The following is an 18,249-nucleotide window of genomic DNA, read 5'->3' on the forward strand; positions in this document are numbered from 1 at the left end:
AAGAAATTTGAATGTTATCAACAATAATAAAATATTTTTAATCACGCCCTTGTTAAATTTTTCGAACTTAAAACATTCGATTCCTACCCCTCAACTGATTTTTTCGAAATTCCCACCCTCGTTCGCAGAGAACGTCAACATTTGAGCCATCAACCGGAATTTCGTGCATGGTGTGGCGATTTGCGTAAATTTACGAATTGTTTTGTGGAAATATCTACTTTTACGGAATAGTATTCGCATAAACGATTTTGCACTAACTACTAAAAGCAAAGATGCCTCCGAAAAAAGCCCCCGCAGGAGCCAGCAAAAAGGCGGAGGCCAAAAAGAAGGAAAAAATCATTGAGGTAAGTGCTTCTCATACATGACGTGAACCATTGCGTTACTCTAAAAAATAAAATACCACCAGGATAAAACCTTCGGTCTGAAGAACAAAAAAGGTGCTAAGCAGCAGAAGTTTATTTCGCAAGTCGAGAAACAGGTCAAAAGTGGGGGCCAGTTCAATTTGAACCAAAATCCCAATGCCAAGAAGGAAGAAAAGGAGAAAAAGCTGAAGGAGCAGATGGAATTGGCTTCGCTCTTCAAGCCCGTTCCGACCCAGAAGGTGGACAAGGGTGTAGATCCGAAATCGATCCTTTGCGCGTTCTTCAAGCAGGGCACCTGTACCAAGGGCGATAAATGTAAATTTTCCCACGACTTGTCAATCGAGCGGAAGGCCGAAAAGCGATCGATCCATGTGGACATTCGCGATTCCGAGAAGGGTGAGGACACGATCGACAACTGGACTGAGGAGCAGCTGGCCGAGATTGTGGCCAAGAAACACGGCAAGGAGAAAACGATGCCCACCACCACGATCGTAAGTTGGATTACATCTAGATTTTGCTTAAAAGCTCTAAAAACCAACTGTCAATTCAACGAGGGGCTTATTCTAAAGAGCTTCAAACACTTGATAGATATCCTGTAGATGACCAGCTATAAAATGCTTAGACAAAATTTTGTCCTTTCATGTTTTTTTAAATTTTTCTCTCTTTGAATAACTAATGGCTAAGATATGCTGTTTGGTAATTACTTACGTTACAACATTTCCAAAACTATAAATTTTGTTCAAATCGGTTGAGACGGTTGTAAAGCGATTTTCAGCCAAGAGTGTCAATATGTCACTCCAGAATTTAGGGAGTTTTTTGTATGGGCTTCCATTTTTAAATTAAGGATGACCTTCAAAATTTGTATGTAAGTGGGCACCTAATTTTTCAAAACCATATTTAAAAAGATTCACATTTATCAAACATTTTCATTTTTGAGTGAAATCTCGATAAATAAGAACAATAAAAAAAATACAAATTTATAGTGAGGGAATCTGAATCGATAAGTTCTTAATCGCATGATCACCCTTTACAGATTTGCAACTACTTCCTGGATGCCGTTGAACGTTCGCTATACGGTTGGTTCTGGGAGTGTCCCAACGGGGAGAAATGCATCTACCGTCACGCCCTGCCACCGGGTTATGTGCTCAAAAAAGACAAGAAGAAGTTGGAAGCTCAAAAGGAGGAGATTTCGCTGGTCGATCTGATCGAACGAGAACGTGCCGCTCTCGGATCGAACCAAACCCGTGTCACCCTGGAAACTTTCCTGGCCTGGAAAAAACGTAAGATCGAGGAAAAGAAAAAACGCGAACAGGAAGAGGAAGATCGTAAACGGAAGGACTTTAAGGCTGGCCGGCAGAACGGACTGTCCGGTAGGGAAATGTTTAGCTTCAATCCGGATATGGTGGACACCGGTATGGACGATGGCGAGGAAGCAATCGATAGCTATGGTCGCAACGAGGACGAAGACGATACTATCGAATATAAAGAGCTCAATTTTGATATGCTATCGCTATCAATTAAGGAGGTAAATTCAACTTTAAATAACAACTCTGAAACTTTTATTAATATTTCCCCTTTCCAATACAATCTCAGGTCGATGATACGGGAACCGTTGCCGAGGCGGATCGTTGGGAGAAAATGTACAATGCTCTACCTAAAGCGGCACCCAACGGGGTGGAAACGGAGGAAGCTACCGCTGGAACCTCAGATGCGGCACCTATCAATGAGAACCTGTTCTTGGACGAAGACCTGGAAGGAATCGATGATGAACTGAGTGACGATGATGATGATGACGATGACGATGATGGAGAGGAAAAAAGTGAAAAATCGTGATACGGTGAACTGAGCTAGGGACACTCTTCTATTGGTCAAAATGTTGTCATTTATCGAACCAGCAAATAAAAGAGCACTGTTGAACATAGCTTCTCCGTTTTGGTCGCAACAACTGTAAGCTGTTTTCAGATCATTGTTTAAATTGTCACAATTAAATGCATAACTAATCGAAGAATTTTTTTTTGCTTCTTTGAAAGAACTTTATGTAAATTTTAAATTGCTTATTACATAGATATATTATTTTGTCAATTTAAAAGTTTTGGTTAACACCTCCAAAACAAAAGAAACACGTGTGCCCAACTGGAAACACTCAAAAAATGTTCTGCATAAATCGAGAACTAATCGAACAAATGGAACCAAATTTGGCGTTAGAGAGTATCTGGCGACGAGAACTGGTTCTAAGCAGGGTTACCAACATTTCTTTTTCCAAAAATCAGGGACTGGTGAATTTGAACATCAGGATACGTCGAAGTAACGGTAATTTCGCTCAAAGTGATGATCTTTTTTTTGGTCGCCGTTCACATTTTAACTTCAGCAATGGTATCTAATCATATCACCTCTTATTCACAACTCCCATCTCAACCTCTCCGTGGTGACGGCTGGGATGCTAGTAACCTAAACGGAGATCGGGTACCCAACCTCGGTGGATGCTTTAGTCGCATGCAGACTGAGAAGGTGGCCGTACGCGTGTTCTCTAGGTCAGGGGCGGCGTGCAACAACAACCAGGCGTCAAGGGCGGCTGAAACAGCGTCTGTCTCGCAGCGAGTGGCTGAACTTATGAAACGCGGCTCCCGCCAGCTAAGTCCAAGATGGCAGCCCCATCGCGGGATAGGGACCTTAGGCTAACAACCTATGGCTCCTGATTTATAAAATTGTTACGGGATCCGAAAGAAATGACCGACCTGGAACTTTGGCGAGGACTTTTAGCATGAAAACACGGACACGAATTGGAACTTGGAATCTTTAAACCCTTGCCCAACAAGGCAAGCTTGCTAGAGAAGCTAGCCGCCTCAAGCTTGAAATTCTGGGACTGAGCGAAGTCCGTTGGCCTAACGCTGGAGAATACAAGACACAGTCCGGGCAAGTACTTCTTTACTCTGGCATACGAGGAGAACACGCTACTCGGGAACGAGGAGTTGGTTTCCTGTTTAGCCCGCAGGCCCAAGAGCAGTTATACAGTGCACTGAACAGCGCGGTTGAGAAAATTCCGAAGGGTGATATTCAAATTCATTTGGGCGACTTCAACGCAAAGATTGGCTCCGACAATAAGGACCTTGAGCGCATCATGGGGCGCCATGGTCTAGGATAGATGAGCGGAAACGGAGAGCTGTTTGTAGAATTTTGTGGCAACAACAACATGGTGATCGGTGGATCGCTCTTTCCCATTCGACCAGCACATAAGGTCACTGGGGTATCCCAAGGTGGCCGAACAAAAAATCAAATTGACCGCAACAAACGAAGCGCAGACATTGCATCGGATCATCACTTCGTCCTTGGTAAGATACGACTGAGAGTCACGCGTGTCCGACGGCGCGAGGAGAAAGTCGGTTTCGATACGACGTCCGCCGGTTGGAGAATCCAGAGGTGAAAAGGGCATACGTTGAACAGCTAGAGTCCCGAGCCTCGGAATTGCCGACAGACGGAAAAGTCGAAGAACAGTGGTGTGCAATTAAGAATGCCTTTTCACGACGAGCCATGTCGGTAAAGTCTGTGGAAGAAGAAGTGAATGGATGTCGGATGAAACATAGAGGATGGCCGATGATCGGAGAAAGGCGAAAGTCGGAATTGAGCAGGCATGTACCGGGTCAGCCAAAGCAGCCGCCCGCTTACGATATGCGGAGCTGGAAAAGGCAGGTAAACAAGCTTGTTGACGAGACAAGAGAGCCTGGACAAACTTCCTGGAGATATCCGATTACTTTATGACATTTCTCGCCGCCTTAGTGGTGCAAGGATTATTGCAACAATGCCGCTGAAAGACCGAGTAGGTCAGTTATTGACCAAGATCAGCTCAAACGATGGACTGAGCACTTCGAAGAACTCTTCCGAGACACGAATAGCGATGGCCAACAGAATCCGCAGCTCGAACCGCCAACAGTAAGTCGCATTAATGGCGTCAACTCGGAAGCGGCTGAAATAGAAGCGGCAATCAAAGACATGAAGTCCAACAAAGCGCCTGGAATCGATTGCATTCCTGCTGAGATGCTCAAAGCCGACCCTGCCTTGTCAATACAAATGTTGCATCATCTTTTCGCTGACATTTGGGATACTGTAACATTTCCAGCCGACTTGATGCAGGATAGCCTTGTAAAGGTTCCGAAGAAAGGAGACCTGACAGAGTGTCTGGCGAGGCATAACATTGATCTGTATCGACACTACACTCCGACTGCAATCAGCTGGATTCCAATCCGGACGATCATGTGTGGACCACATTACAACCGCAGACACCAGATACCCAGACTGATCAGTGACGCTTGAATCCATACAACTACAAGTCGCCCAGAATCATACGCCATCTGTCGGGGCATCGTGAAACAACTGTGCTACATCAAGAAAAAAAATTACACTTGATAATTAACAAGCCAAATGAAATCCGTCACGATTAAATCACCTATTAGTATTTGAAATTCTATCTCAAACATTTTCATTATCGTTTTTGTCTTCAATGTTAATTGTTTATTTTAATTGAGGCGCTTAGGATCAGAGGGGTGCAAGTGCCGAAATGATGATTTCGAGAAAACGGGCCTCAAAGTTTTCTTTCTAAATCAAAATTATCGAATCAATTTTTCTACTAAATTTTCAATGGAGTGTGTCTCATGAGGTCTAAAATGAACGATTATGAAAGAAAAACCAAAGTTTTTGCGATATTTATGTTAAAACGGCGAACTACTTTTATTGATATTTTTCACTTGCACCCTTCTGAACCCAAGAATGACACTTGCACCCCTCTGACTCCAAACAATATGATAGCATCCTTTTGGAACCTGTATGAAACGAGTATTTTCAGTATGATACTAGATGTTTTGTTTTTGTTCACACATTTAATTTTCTGCGTTTTCGGGCTTCAAATTTCTATGCAACTCATAATGAACGAGGTTTGCAAGTTTCACTATCATAATTCCCAGAATTTGTTGAAAACTTTAAATCTATCTTTTTCCTTAATGGATACACAAGAATACCTGCATATGTGTTCATTCATTGGAATTAACTGTTTAGATGGTCGCTTTTTCCGGTAGAACCAACGTACGCTTCCCCTTGGTTTCGTAGCTTTTTTCGCAAGATGAGTTTCCAGACTGCTTGATTTCGTTGGCGTTTTGGGGTCTTAATGAATGGCCAGTTGACTCTCCAGGAATGGACTCATTCTCGCTAGCAACTGCAGCAGCAGCAACTTCTGATTCTCCAGAAGAACCGTGGATGTTTATTTTTTTCTTTTTTTGGTCTAATTATACCAGGCCTCTTTCCTAAACAGTTATGTAAATATTCCTTAAAAGACTTAATGTAATTTTTTATAAACTACCTGTCGCAAAGACTCATCTGAACTTTTCGAAGTTTCATTTTGTTCCGTGGGATAGTATTTGACATCATGATCAGAGCTTTTCGAAAACTCTGAATCCTCTGAGCTTTCATCCGAGAGATTTTTCTTAGATATATTTGCCAAAAAATTATTGTTAAGTGCGTTTTGTGTTTGCCTTTTATCCCTATTAGCATTGGCTAAATTTGCCATAAAAAAAATATTTTAGAATTTTTTGTAAACATAACAATGAGATTTTCATGCCGACGAGGTTACACCTGAATCTATTTTCATCACTTCTCTATCTGAGGACTTTTGATTATCCTGGTCAGAACCAGTCGAAAATCCTAGTCGGAACTAGATGATGTTGTTTTCAACTGACAAAAATGTATACGTTCTAATGAAATCAGCCTAAAAGTATAATCCTTTGGTGTCAGAAGGGTGCAAGTGCACTTGCATCCTTCTGACACCAAACGAAACAGGATTTTCATTGACATGTTTTTTTGTAAATAGCTTAAAAATATTGAAATAATTTTTCTTTTGACCTGTGTCTTCTACAGAATGTTAATCTATACTTTAACTATCCAAAAAACAGTTTATCTCAGTTTTGTTAAAAAATCACTTGCACCCCTCTGATCCTAAGTGCCTCAATTTACTGTATCATAATAAGAGATGAATGTTATACAAACAATGACTGTTGATCGATTGAGATGGAAAAAATACAAACGCAACGTTATAGCGGTCCTTAGTTCAGAGCCAATTAATTTTGAGATTCAGTTTTGATTTCAAAATTAATTTATCCGGCTGAGTAACAGTATGAAAATTATAATGTCTGTTATAAATAATTCATTGATTTCGGAATTGTTTGTCTTAATCTGAAAGGTTGACTGCGACCAAAAAGACAATCTATATATAAATCCTCGAAAAACTTGAATTCTAATTTATCTTAACTGTTTCTTGGCTCGTACCTAGATAGGTTTGAGGAGTGAAATAAGTTATTGACATAGGTATATTGAATAATATTTAAAAGTGATGAATGTATTGATAAGATCTTAAATCCTATTTGCCGCTGGAAGTGTTCGTGATATAATGCTGGTAGTTTCACTAAAACTTATAAATTTTTGGAAAAATAACCTCAGAAACGACCGTGTTTTTCGACCGGGTATTTTTCCCTGCTCAAATGTGCGTGAGAAATGTCAAAAAACAACTGTTTTTGGCATAATTCTGGACTGGACTGGAAATAAAAGCGACCATGTTTTTAAACTTTTTTCCCCATCTTAATCCGTACACGAGAGCAAGTGCGCGTGAGAAATGTCAACTTAAAAATCTTTTATTAGAAAAAAACTTGTTGAAAAACTGCACTGAATTTGGAATATTTCAAAATGTAGGTTTCAAATCCATTTCTCTCTGCTTCCGAAATTTTTTCACCTTTGACATTCAACCAAATTCTTTGATTCAAAGTTTTTTTAAAACCATATTTCGAAAGTAATTAGTTTACTAAATGAATCCATTATCCAAAAAACTATAATTTTGAATAAGGGTCATTTTAATGTTCCTTAACCGATGCCTAATAATAAGAAATAATTTCGCTGTAACTAAACTTATATATTAATTTCAATGCTTTTCCACATCACCAAAACGAATTTTGAATGGTAAAAGAACAGTACTATCTTGATGCAAACGAAAGTCATTTTTATTTTCTTGTCGTTCTATGGAATGTCAAATATCGTATGCATGTGTGAGTGAATTCATTTAATGTTTTGATTTTGATGTGACGAATTCACGTTTGTTTTATTTTACCCATGGATAGATTTTATTACACGTGCGATATTCAAAAAATGGTTTGAAATCTAACCAAAAAAATAATAATGAAAAAATAACTCAACAACAGAACAGGAAAAGCTAAGCTAAGAGTAGCTAAGAATAAACAGACTCGGATAATTGAGATTGTTTGTCAAGAATCATCATTATGTCAACCAACGCACTTTGTTAGAAATTGTACTAAATTTGATGGGAAATGAATCATCTCGAAGCCAAAAATATTTTTTCCACAACTGCCTCTTCCAGTGGGCAGTAAAAGGGCTAGTTTGATATCCAAGTTTAGTTAGATATTTTGAAAAGAAGACAATTTTCGAATGTGACTAAATTTTTCATAGAAAGGGAAGTTTTAGGATTTATTGGAGGAAAAAGTAAATAAAAATCTGACACCGGTTTTTTGCTGTAGATGGTGACTGAATGGTATATTTCGTTGCTGCGATTTTCATTAAGCTTATTCTGTTAACAAAATATTGCTTTACAAATTTTTTAAATATCACGTCTACTTTTGTTTTATTCAGTTTTTGTAAACCTCTATAAATGCGGCAATTCGGCTAGGTGAAAGGTTTTGAGAAACTCTAACTGAAACAGATTGTTCAACAAAATTTTGTAAGAATCTCGTCCATTCAACTGATTTAACAGTTCTAAACAGTAATATAATTTAAAGCCACATTCAATATAATGTAGTTTTGCATAATACGATTAGTGGAATGTTTATACGATGTCATATGTCGTTTTCTCAACAAGTCCTAGATCGTTTTATAACTATTTAAAAATAATTGGGTTTGTCACAATATTATTCTACTAGGAAAACTTGAACTTACCCTTGACGGAGGTTTCGGGGTTATAGAAGTCTTGCAGTTGAAAGTGGTCTTTACAAATGAAGCCAAAGATGTCATAAAATGGCTATTTTTCAACCACAACGCAATAAGGAAGTGGAGCAGAAAATCTCAATTTTTCAGTCAATTTTCATTTCTGTCGAAGTCGATGTATTCTTAATAAGCTTTATGGTTGAATTCTAACCACATTTGGTTAATGCGCTCCAATTAAAAAAAGGTTCTTTAGTGGTTTTTGGTATATATCGTGTTATTTTTTTTTCTATCAAAAGTAGGTTATCAAAAACGACCGTGTTCCTTTTTTTCCTTTTGTGTATGTGGCCGTTAGTTTCACGATAACCCGTAGATAGCGCTGCGGAACAAGCGCCAAAATCCGCCTTCAGTGGTCAGTCTGGGTATCTGGTGTCTGCGTTACAACGCTACAAATTACACTGAAACAAATCAACGACTCTCTTCTGCTGGTGTTCGTTGATTTCAAAAAAGCATTCGACCGACTTAACGATGAAAACACCTGGGCGGCTCTAAGGCGACGAGGAGTCCCAGAGAAACTAGTCCATCTCATCGAAGCACAGTACGAGGCACTTTCGTGCAAGGTCTTGCACGACGGTGTCTAGCCTGATACAATCCCGGTATTTACTGGAGTGAGACATGGATGTACCTTATCACCGCTACTGTTTCTAATTGTAATGGATGAGATTCTGTCTGGATCGATCGACTGTGCACCGAACCGAGGATTGCCGTGGAATCCTTCAACAATGAAGCAACTGATTGACCTTGACCTGGCTGACGATATTATTTAGCTCGCCCAAACACAACCGGATATGCAGAGTAAACTCGACGACCTCACCGAAAGCTCCAAGGCAGCAGGTCTCAAAGTCAATATCGGAAAGACCAAGTCGTTGGAGTTCAACACAGGAAATTCCTCCAGTTTCATGGTAGCTGGACAACAAGTTGAGAAAGTGGAATGCTTCCAGTATCTCGGTAGCCAGATAACGCCAGATGGTGGTACCAGAAAGACATCGAAACCCGGATCAGAAATGTCCTATTTGCATTTGCGAGTCTCCGGAACATCTGGCTCTCACGTCAGATATCTCTACGAACGAAAATTCGAATTTTTAACTTAAACGTGAAATCCGTATCGCTGTACGGGTGCGAAACTTGGTGCACATATGTGGTAACGACGCGAAAACTGCAAATTTTTGTGAACCGCTGCCTGCGGAACAACATCCACGCTTGGTGGCCTGGCAACTTTATCTCAAATGAGGAACTACATCGCCGGTGTCAACAAAGGGCGCTAGAAATCGAGATTCGGGAACGTAAGTGGAGATGGATTGGGCACACGCTGCGAAAAGATGAGCACGAGATTTGCAGAGAGGCGTTTGAAAAAAACCAGAGAGACATCGAAGAAACGGCATTACCCTGCGTTATTTCTTTTTACTATATGCTTCCAGATACACTGCCACCATTGATAAGAGCCAGGTGAACACTGGTTGAGCATTTGATGGACACACACACATATATTAGATCCTAAGTGCAACCTTACAATACCTTAGTTCACACAAGAGATCCTAAGTGCAACGTATGTTCCCTTGAAAGATCCATCCAAATCTATGTACTCAAGCGTGCAAACTTCCAGAAGTAGCGACTAGCATGCTGAAAATGCTTAAACCGCCAAATTCCAGAAGTAGCACTATTTATGCCAGGACCGAGATTCGATCTCAATACCTCTGGCTTAGAAGACATGCGCTCTAACCTCTGAGCTGATGGCATCTTTAATTTAATCGATTCCAAAAATCAATTGTGCCATTTGTCATGGATAAACTTTTAATATATTCGGATATCACTAACTTTTCCGGAATTCAGTTTTTAAAACCTAGTTTATACTTTAAGCCCGTGAATGCAGCATAACTTGAAACAGGATTATAATTCAGATATCCAAAAATAATACTAGTTTTACGTTACTTGAGCGGCTTGACAGTAATTAATTTGTATTCAATAATGCAAATTAATGGTAAATTTAGAATTTTGTTTGCCAAAATTTAAGCCATATGACTTGATATCAAAATAAACACATCAATCAGTTTAAGTAATTGTCCAGGAAACTAAACAAAGAATGAAGTGTTTTCTGGAAGTTTGAAGCAACATGAGGCCCTCAGAGCCAAAAGGACATAAAACCTAATTTCGCTAATTTTGCATTTTTCTTTCGAACGAAATATTATGTAGATAAAATTCTTAAATCTGAATAATCACGGAACAAGTTTGAAATATGAAGAATCGTTTGGCATTAAATTCAAATCGATCCAAATAATCATTTTATTTAAAGACTAGCTGACCCGGTAAACTTCGTTTTACCTTCTAAAGTAAAAATCGTAATAAATGTTTAATTTCATCTACACGTCCTTAACTGCATCGTGCTCACGAATAGATTCTTATGGAAATCGTAACAAATATAGTTGAATTTGTATTGGGACCACCTTCCATAAAAAGTGAGATCCTTGAAACTATTATACAAACCATCTTTGACCCAAAAAACCCTCGGAAACCAAATTTCACTTGATTCCTACCGACCATTCATACGTGATGTTGCTACAAAGAAAACGTCTCCATTTTTATATATAAGATTTTTTTTCAAAGATTATTTTAATATTTGCTCAGGGGGCGGTGAGCTTAAAAATTTTGCAAAAAGGGGCGGTGAGTAAAAAAAGTTTGATAACCATTGCTGTAATACGTCGTGTGTTAATTGTGTAAGTATAAATATGGTCGCTTTTGAAATGCGACGATGATTTTCAAACATTTGATGATCATCTCTGCTTGTTATGATCGAAACTAGTTGTTGTTTTGACATATTACGATCAAATTTTAATAGTGGCATGTTTGGCTTGCAGCGCTTGCTTCCACGACTATCTCCATAGTAAATGGACCAAAAATCTGAATACTGTACAACTTTCAAAGCGCTCTAGAACTTTGATTTTTTTTTGTCGATTTTTTTTCTTTTTCCATGCGATATCTGCTTTTTCAAAACTTTAAAGTCACATAAAACTATATGTTTTGGAAAGCTTGATTCATAACTTTTATAACGATGCATAACACTATTAACTTTTTCTTTTATAAGTGTTTCTGAATAAGATATTTTAAATTTTTATTTTTTCGAAAATCATCATTTTTTGCCTTTTTTTTATCTTAATTTATCAATATCTCGATCATGGTTCCTCCTACAGTTCCAAAATTGTAAACTTCTCTTAATCAAAGTGTCTACTTCGCCATAAAAATTATAAAAAAAAAATATTGGTGTCAATAACTTTTTCGATTTTTGGGCCCCTGATCTCCCAGAAGGCATTGCCGCCCTTGTGAACATTTTTCGCATTCCACCATTTTTATTATTAAAAGTAGAACAGTTCTAATATTTATTGGAGAAAAATGTGCATACAAATCGGACATCGCTTTATCATTACACGTATTTTAAGTTCAATCGCTCAATTTGGCGGTAGATAGTATTGTAAGAGGACAGTTCATTTAACGATTGCTCAAACTCATTGATCAAGAAAAATCAAGGACTTTCGGACAACAGCTCAAACCCGACTACAACAACACATGTTACTGTAATTCTTTATTACTTCCGTTTCTCATTCATATCTTCATTTCGCGCAATAGCTTATAGGATACAAATAAATTGGTACGATATTCTTCTCTGATCTCAATATATTGAATAGTCAAATGTCCTGTTTTTTTTTTGTTTGCTTCTTCTTCATGTTCATCATTCGTTTCATTTTAAGGTGCCTTCAGTTGTGTTGCGTCGTAAACCTACATAAAGTTTTCATCTTTGTTTTCTTTTATCTTTTGTATTTATTCTTCGTTTAAATTGTTTGATTCTGTACTGCTAGTTGTTTTTTTAGTTAAACTTCCTTTCCTAAGACTCTTCCTATCATGCTAACCGTTTTCATCAACCTTTACCAATAGATCACCTAAATTTCTTCCATCCAATTGCTTGCAATGGGTTTTAGTTTTAGTTTTTTTTGTTTTTAGATTCCTTTTGAATTTGACTAAGGATACGAAATGATGAAAATTTCATGACTGTTATGCTCGCTTATATCACTACACGGGTTTTCCTACTATGCTATTGATTAGATTTTATGCTTCTATTGTTTGTTTGCTTAATGCTTCTTCCCCGTATCTCATCTATCTCGGATTTGTTTTTAAAGGATTATCGCCATTTTGTTTGTTTGATTTTTTAATCAACTTTCACTTCTACACTTCTACTAACCATTGGAAACATTTGCTGTTTTCTATTCAACAATCAAATCGATTCGGTCGCTCGAGTAAGGAAACTGTTGTTGAATGAAGCAGACTTTTGCAGCGTTTCTGTTTTGTAATAATATTCTATAGTATAAAATTTCATTGATCGCGTGTTGCTGGATGCTTTTTTTATTCATTTGTTAGCTGTGTGAGGTTCCATTTCGATGGACCCTAAGGGGTGAATTCTGACAAAATATGCATTAGAAATAAAATTTTCCTGTAGGCTATAGCTAGTACACGTGTTCCTTGACGGCATTATAATTACTTTCGGTTAGTTTTCGTTTTTTCTTGTTAAAAAAAGGTGCAGTTTTGTATTCGTTTTCTAGAGCTTGGTTGAGATGCAACTGTGCAGTGTTTCTAGTTTGAATTTTATCTACAAGTTTACTTTTTTGTTTGTTTATTTGTTTTGTATGCGAGTTTTGATTTTCAATATGAATGGGTGCCAAAAAAGCGAATACTGATTATAACAGAGACCACCGGCTGGATTTTGATGCTAAGAACAAAATATACGATCCTAATCGAAACTAATCTTTACCTATTTGAAACTAATGGAAGTCAAATTGGGGGTACTAAAGAGTCCTCTCGTTTTTGGTTTTATCAAATTTAAGAGCGATATTTTTTAAAATATGGAAACCTTAACAGCACTGCAATTTTTTTTTTTTTTGTTTACTGATGAACATTGTTTGTTTTCACAATGAAATTGACAATTGTGGATAGAAATGTAGACCTGGGAAATTTATGTGTAGATAAGGCCAATTTAAATAAAAAAAATCAATACTAGAGAAAGAATAACAAAAATGGTTTTAACGCAAATAAATATAAAAAAATCCTTTAAACTGAATTCGGAAATCTGATACGGAATAAATATTCTGAATTTGATATCCTGTTTCTGAATTCTGATTGTGAGTTTTGCTCGTTAGTTCAGATTCTGCAGATTTTAATTTAAATAAAAATCGATATTCATTAGAATTCAGAAACATCATTAAAAATCAGGAATAAGAGTCAGAAATCAGAAATGAAAAAACAGAAATCAGATCAAAATGCGAAATGAAAAATCTGAATCAGATATAAAAAAAAACAAAAATCAGAAATCAGACTCAGAATTCAAATTAAAATCGGAATTATAAATCAGAACTGGAATTAGAAATACGGTAAAAGAAATCAAGAATCAGAAAACAAAATTCTGATTCTGAATCTTAATTCGAAACCTGAATTCTGAACATGAATTTTGTATTCCGAATTCTGAATTTGAACCCTGAATGCTTAATCTGCATTCTGAATTTTGAATCTGAATTCTGAAACTAAATTTTCAATCTGAATGCTGAATCAGAATTCTGAATCTGAATTCTGACTCTAAATTCTGAATTATGAGTTCTAAATTCTAAATGAAATTAATGAATCTGAATTCTGAATCTGGAATCTGGAATCTGAACCTCAAATGTTGAATCCTCACCGGTTAAGCCGCTAAAAATTTTCAATCTAGATTTAGAATCTCAATTCTAAATAAAAACTATGAACCTGAATTCCCAATTAAAGATCTGGAATCCGGATTGATTGTTAATTGTTAGTTCTAAATTCTAAATCTAAATTGTAAATTTAGCATTCTTTTATCGAAATCTGAAGTCTGAATCTGAGTCGAAATCTGAGCTCTGAATCTGAATGCTGATGTATTCTGTAGTCAGAGTTCCGCTTGAACTCTGAATGAAACTTAGTTCTGGAATTTAGAATTTGTCTTTTTCGCAGTTTTAAAATTATAAAGCCATTGAAAATTTTTGAATTAAAAATTAAAAAAGCTAACAAAGGTCCTGGTTTGCAAAACAAGTTTGAAAAGAAAGTACTCAAACTACACATTTTTCTGATCTACATCTCCAAAATCCACCAAAATTTGCAACGTTAGCACTGGGGTATCGTTCACATTCATGTCTTTTGTTTTTTTAAAGGGAGTTTCGCGTAAAAATAAATCTTCACATGCTTAGCTACGATTTTTTATCATCTTTCTCTGTTTCGAAAATTTTCTTCATATAAATACGTATAAAATACACATAAAATTTGTCCTCGCTACGCAGTACCTTCTGTTCTGTTGACTGTACACAAGTTTAATCCATGCCGTATGGATTGGTTTATTTGGCCAAAATACCTGAACTATCAGATCTATAATCATGGTTGGGACAAATCACGACAGGATGGCTACGCTACGTCGCACATTGGCCTGGGGTATGTTGTCGATCGAGGACCACTTCTTCATACCGTTCTTGAGCGCCTCGGCCGTGGCCTTATCCTGCATCACCCGGGACATGGCCTCCAGCTTCTGGGCCCGTTCTTTGGACAGCGGTTCCGTCGGGAAGGACAGATCGTTGGCCTCGGCCAGCGTCCTCAGGTCGAAGTAATATTTGGCGTACACCGACGACGGAACGTTAATGTTGAATTGCAGCAGTTCGAGAAATTGCCTTTCGAGCTCGTTCATATCTTCCACGGTGATATCCTTAAGGATGTGACAGTAATCGACGTTCCAGACGGCCTGGTCGTCCCACACTTTGGAAGCTAGCAGGATGGCACCCAGCACTATCCGCTTCCAGTTGCAGGGGCCAATGTCAAGCTCGGCGTACGTTAGTAACCGTTCTAGATATATCAAGGTAATGATGGCACATTCGGCTGTCAGCTGGGCTGCGTTGAAAAGTGTTCGGACAAACTTATAGATCTGCCGATGTTCTGGGTTGTGCTGATCGTAATCATCCGGAACCAGATCCCGGGTCAACGGATGTAACTTCTCGTCGAAAATGTCTATCCGTCGTTCATTGGTACGGCTTTTGATGTGATAATAGATTGCTAGCGAGACACACTTGACGGTGTTCTTGAGGTTCGGTTGCGATACTGTCGAATCATCCAGATAGATGGTCGAACAGGAACTACTTTTCTTTAGCACTGCACCACCTGCCGGTGCTATGGTGTGTTGAGATTTTTTTCGGGTCATCCCATTCTCCAGACGCTTGGAGCGCTCCAGGAATATTGTGCCGGCGGAAGGATCCACCGAGGGATCGTGCTCCCCATCGTCTCCCTCGCGTTCCGAAATGTGCTGTAGGTTATTGGTCGAGAGTTCACCCTCCGGAAGATGTTCCTCGAAGACCGGAACTTCCTTTGCCTTCCGCGGCGGCGGTGAACTCGAGTACGAACAGCATGAATTACTGTTTCCCATCCCAACTTAGAACTTAAATCTCGTGTTGTGCCCTAGACCGAACAATACTGTAGCATGTTTCCTAGAGGTGGTAAGCAAACGCTCAACTATCGCAATCTAATCACTGACTCATACAAACAAAACGTTTAGGCTTATCTTCGATATTTCTCACCCTCTTATCACCACCGTCTTATCGTATCTTTGAAAAAATCCGCACTAATCTATGCTAAAACTCGCCGAACACTTCCTCCTATCAGTGACTAATATAAAGTTTATCGCTTCTTCTTATGAAAAAAATCTCTTTTGTTACTAAATTTGAAATTGATTTTGCCTAAACAGTTGGGATCCTAACAATTATTTTGACTAGAACTTTTCACACTAACCGCTTTCAAACCTCTAAAACCCAAAAACAGCCGCTGTTCTAAAATAGTAGTTGGTGTGTTGAGTGTTGTGACCTTAAGCGATACAATTTGGCACTTTATTGGTATGGCCTAGTAGAGATGAAGGTGTAGATTTCAGAAATACAAAAGAAAAAATAGGAAACAAAACGCAACTAACCGTCGATAAGGGTTCGCCCTTCGAGACACCCACAACTTTACTTCCTAAAAATAATACCGTCGTCTGTGCTGTCCGTGGGATGATGCTAGTAGTAGGATTCACATTCTGTTGTCAGCCCGACCATCGAAAATAGAGCTCTCCCGTTGTGGTTTTCGATTCCGTTGCCCCTCTTTCGAGCTGGAAGGGAGTAAGCTATCTCGGGGGTCCAAGGAATAAGCCACTAGAAGCTGCTCTGCTCTTATGGTTGTCCTAGCCACAGGGAAGCCGCAGAATTTTCCTCCTGCAAAATGGATGCAAACCGAGAAAAATGGGCATTAAAATTTGAAGTTTCCTTTCCTTAATAACGATAGTATGTATATACGAGAGGTGAAAAAATTAAGTTGAATATTCAAAGTCAATGGAAACTAGAAAGTAGGAGGAGATTATGCTTTCATTTTGAATTTTAAAATAGTCGAATGTTCATAAAAAAGTTATAAGAATTAGGGTTTTTGTTATTGTTGAAACTTTAACTTCTATTCTTTTTTTTCCTTTTGTCATTTTTCTACTTCTTTAATCTGTTTCATATAGCAATCTGCATCGTCACAAAGTTAATTGAAAGAGAAAATTTCTAAAATTTCACTCACGTTTTGAAATAAGGTTATTTCAATCACGGGAAATATTCCAGCGCAAGAAAAATTATTCTATTTAACTAATCATGAATTTTGAGGTGAATACACCCAATCAAAAATTCGATGTCAAGAAAAATCAACGAACAAACTTGATTACAAACTGACACACGACGATTGAAGTTGTTCCGCTCGGGTTCCTGAGACACCGAATTACAGGAAATCTGCTCAAATTACACGAGATTCGATCAAAATAAAATAAGGGAACAGCATTTTTGGTGCCTATGTTTTAATTACTGATTTTGGAAGATTTTGGCGTCCTGAATTCGATTCTGATTTTGTCTAAAACCTCTAGTTTTAGAGATGTAATGTTAAGAAGTTTAAAATGTTTCAGTTTTGAATTAAATGAATCATTGATACCTGATGAACCAGCATGAAAAACACAACCTGAATTTGAATATTTTAATTAGTTTCCATAATAAGGTATTCAGTTTTTCATAGCTGTTGTAGTTTTCGAGATATAACGCTTAACCCTCATCCGTCCCTGAAATTTTTACCCGTTAATATTCCTGGAGTGTCAATTTGACACTCCTGACCAAAATCGCTATATCTCTCTTGTTTCACAAACGATTTTTACAAAATTTATAGTTCTGGAAACCTCGTAATGTAACTCAAATAAGTAGCTCATGTCCAGCTACAACACTTAGTTTTCCGTTATTCAAAGTCTAAGAAAAATCCAAAAAAACATGCAAACTCACTTTATGTCCAAGAAATATCAAGTTAGAAGCTATACGTTGCGCACAAGGACATATTTTTTAGACTTTTTTTTAAAGATCTTGACTGCAAAAAATGTAAAAAAGTGGTGTAAAACCTGCAAATTTCAATCAATGTACCCTGAAAATTGTTTAAGTCACATCAGATAATTTTAGGAAAGAAGGATTGGCAACTTAACGTAATTTGGCACATTTTCGCATCTTTTCAAAATACGAAACACACAATATTGGAGAAACTTTCAAAGAAAGCTGTTTTTAAAAATTTTAGTCAATTTGCAGTTTTTTTAGATTTTTTAAGACTTAAATTCAATTTGCACCGTATTTTGAGTATATTAAAGCAAAATTTCCGCAATAAATTCATATTCTCTACAGAGATAATTTCATACCTATTCTAGTGTTGTAATTACATTAGATGTGCAATACTTTACACAGATATGATAAATAAAAATGTGAAATACTTTCTGAATATTCGCAAGTCAGCACAAACTATCGCT

The 18,249-nt window shown here is 37.7% G+C and overlaps 2 protein-coding genes across 5 annotated transcripts in view; one reads left to right on the forward strand and one right to left on the reverse strand.

Moving 5' to 3' along the window:
- The first annotated feature begins 113 nt into the window (after positions 1-113).
- LOC129746255 (zinc finger CCCH domain-containing protein 15 homolog) lies at positions 114-2,370 on the forward strand. The gene is made up of 4 exons (XM_055739836.1): positions 114-344; positions 407-853; positions 1,396-1,887; positions 1,956-2,370. Exons 1-4 carry the CDS (start codon positions 273-275, stop codon positions 2,193-2,195), a joined length of 1,251 nt encoding a protein of 416 aa, XP_055595811.1. The 5' UTR covers positions 114-272; the 3' UTR covers positions 2,196-2,370.
- A 9,602-nt stretch (positions 2,371-11,972) lies between these two features.
- The window catches only part of LOC129747207 (cyclin-Y-like protein 1), a 67,141-nt gene continuing 60,864 nt past the window's right edge, over positions 11,973-18,249 (reverse strand). For 3 of the 4 annotated variants that reach the window (XM_055741298.1, XM_055741300.1, XM_055741299.1), the window contains exon 3: positions 11,973-16,657. In XM_055741298.1, coding sequence (XP_055597273.1) covers positions 14,821-15,840 — 1,020 coding nt within the window. In that variant the 5' untranslated portion in view covers positions 15,841-16,657 and the 3' untranslated portion in view covers positions 11,973-14,820. The remainder of the gene's footprint in view (positions 16,658-18,249) is intronic. The other variant, XM_055741301.1, reaches the window with a different exon arrangement.

The sequence above is a fragment of the Uranotaenia lowii genome, chromosome 2 (genome assembly GCF_029784155.1).
Source record: "Uranotaenia lowii strain MFRU-FL chromosome 2, ASM2978415v1, whole genome shotgun sequence".
Taxonomy (NCBI): domain Eukaryota; kingdom Metazoa; phylum Arthropoda; class Insecta; order Diptera; family Culicidae; genus Uranotaenia; species Uranotaenia lowii.